Source organism: Eimeria necatrix, genomic scaffold, assembly GCF_000499385.1.
Source record: "Eimeria necatrix Houghton genomic scaffold, Enh_scaff713, whole genome shotgun sequence".
Taxonomy (NCBI): domain Eukaryota; phylum Apicomplexa; class Conoidasida; order Eucoccidiorida; family Eimeriidae; genus Eimeria; species Eimeria necatrix.
Window position 1 is genome coordinate 1 of NW_013651745.1, and position 2,593 is coordinate 2,593.

Below are 2,593 nucleotides of genomic sequence, written 5' to 3' on the forward strand. Positions count from 1 at the left end.
AATTAATTAATTAATTGTCTTTTTAATGAGCTATTTATCTAGCTATTTGGTTAGTTACTACCCAGTCAAAGTCTTACAGAGATACCGCTCTCCTTTACAAATACAACTTTCAAAGAGCTCCATTTATCAATTTATTAATAAATTAATGTAATTTAATTTAAATATTTAATTAACTAATTAATTAATTAATTAATTGTCTTTTTAATGAGCTATTTATCTAGCTATTTGGTTAGTTACTAGCAAGTCAAAGTCTTACAGAGAATGGCGAGAGGAAATGTTTATGAACTTTCAAAGAGCTCCATTTATCAATTTATTAATAAATATTTGTAATTTAATTTAAATATTTAATTAACTAATTAATTAATTAATTAATTGTCTTTTTAATGAGCTATTTATCTAGCTATTTGGTTAGTTACTAGCATGCCAATGGCGAGAAGAAATGCTTATCTTATTTTAAATCTTTTAATCTTTTAAATAATCTAAATCACCCGAATAATTTAATTATTTAAAATTTTGAATCTTTGGAGAAATAGTTATTTAAATCTTTTAATCTTTCCAACCATTTAACTCCTTCAAACCTTTTAAATCCTTTAAACCCTTCAAACCACTTAACCACTTAAAAAACAAAAAATTAATTAAAAAAGAAATTAAATTAAAATAAAATAAAATAAAATAAAATAAAGATTTGTTTGAACTCAGAAATGACTCCTCCGCCCATTTCTGCGCTGCTGCTCTCGGAGTTGAGGGGCCCCCGGTTTGGGTCTCTTTTATTTCGGCAGTTAGTGAGGGCCCCCCTGATAGAAACCCTAATTAAGGGTTTGCTGCAGCGGGCGGTGGGTTGGGCGGGGCCCTACGCGTTGAGGGTTTGGCTGCAGCGGCGGGGGGCCCCCCTGGGGGCCCCCGGGGGGCCCCCCGGGGAGGGGGGGGCCCCCGGGGGCGTGGGGCCCCTGGTGGTGGCTGCTGCTGCTGCTGCGAGCTGCTACCTGGGGGCCGACGTGCTGCTGCTGACGAAGCTGCTGCCAGCAGCAGCAGCAGCAGCAAGGGCCCCCGCGAGCCGCAGCGCAGCAGAACTGCTGGTGCAGCAGCTGCAGCTGCCGCAGCTGCTGAGCCACACGCTGCTGGGCTTTGCTGCTGAAATTGAAGAGACAATTATTTCTTCTGTCTCCAATTCTTATTTGAATGCAGCAGCACTGAACAAGTTGCTGCTGCGGCTGACGGGGGTGGACTGGGGGCTGCAGGGCTTTCGTGCTGCAGCAGCGCTGCAGCCTGCTGCTGCGCTGCTGCAGCAGCAAGTCCGCATGCATGCGCCCCCCGTGCTGCTGCAGCTGCTGCAGGCTGTGCTGGGCCCTTTGGCCCACTCGCTGGAGCTGTGGGCCCCGGGGGCCCTCAGTGTTGCTGCTGCTGCTGCTGCTCGCGAGCTGCCGCAGCGGCTGCTCGCGCGGCCTGCTGCGCTGCAGCAGCAGCTGCTGCAGCACTACCTGGGATCGCCTCGGGCCTTCGATCCCAAGGGCCTCAAGTTCTTCTACGAGGCCCTTCTTGCTGCCTTCACCCCACAAGTCCTCGCCACTCTAAACCCTCCCCACACTTTTGCTGCTGCTGCTGCAGCAAGGTCCCCGCTGCAGCAGCTGCTCTTCAACACTACCCTCGCCAGGGTGCTGCCCCGGGGGCCCCCGCAGCAGCAGGGGGGCCCCCCGCAGCAGCAGGGGGGCCCCCCGGAGGAGCAGGGGGGCCCCCCGGAGGAGGGGGGCCCCCCCGAGGAGGAGGGGCCCCCGGGGGGCCCCCAGGGGCCCCCGGGGGGCCCCCAGGGGGCCCCCTGCTGGGCGTGGCAGCAGCAGTGGACTGCAGCAAGCCGGCAGTACCGGCTGCTGCTGTACCGCGGCGCTGCTGCTGCAGTGTACGGGTTCGAGGGGCTGCTGCTGCTGGCAGCAAAAGTGGAAAGAGAAAAAGTAAAAGAGACAGAAAAGGAGACAGTTGGAGAAGCTTTAAAGGAGACACAAAAGACAGAAGTGGTGGGGGTGCTGCTGCGCTTTTTCGTGGAGAAAGTGCTGCAGCAGCAGCCGGGGGCGCTGCTGCTGCTGCAGCAGCGCCGCGGGCTGCTGCGGCGGCTGCCGCTGCTGCAGCGGCTGCCGCTGCTGCAGCAGCAGCAGCTGACCTTCGAGTTCAAAGAGACCAGTCCCCACGGAGACACGGGAGAACTCAAAGTGTGGGGCCCGCAGCAGCAGCTGCTTGCTGCAGTGGTCACCCGCCAGAGACCAGTGGTCACCCAAGTGCTGCAGCAGCAAGACTTCCTGCATGCACCCTTTTTGGGGCTTTTGGCGCATGCAAAGGGCGAGGGGGCCCCCCTGAGGGGCCCCCTGGAGCTGCTGGAGCCTTCGCTGCAGGGCATCTCGCAGCAGCAGCAGCTGCAGCAAGTCTTCGAAGCTTTGTCTGCTGCTGCTCTTTTTCCTTTGCTGCTGGACTATGAGTATTATACTTTTCCCTCCTGGTTCTCCACAGACTTCCACTTGGACTTGCGGCTGCCGGAGGGGCCCCAGGGGGGCCCCCCGGGGGGCCCCCAGGCGGGGGGCCCCCCGGGGGGGGCCCCCGGGGGGGG

General features: G+C 54.9%; 1 protein-coding gene across 1 annotated transcript in view; it reads left to right on the forward strand.

Annotated features, from left to right (window-relative positions):
- Positions 1-701: 701 nt before the first annotated feature.
- Positions 702-2,593, forward strand: part of ENH_00072510 (hypothetical protein, conserved) — a gene marked incomplete at both ends in the record, with an annotated part of 8,708 nt that continues 6,816 nt past the window's right edge. The window contains one exon of the mRNA XM_013577581.1: positions 702-2,411. Within this exon, the coding sequence (XP_013433035.1) occupies positions 702-2,411 (1,710 nt within the window). The remainder of the gene's footprint in view (positions 2,412-2,593) is intronic.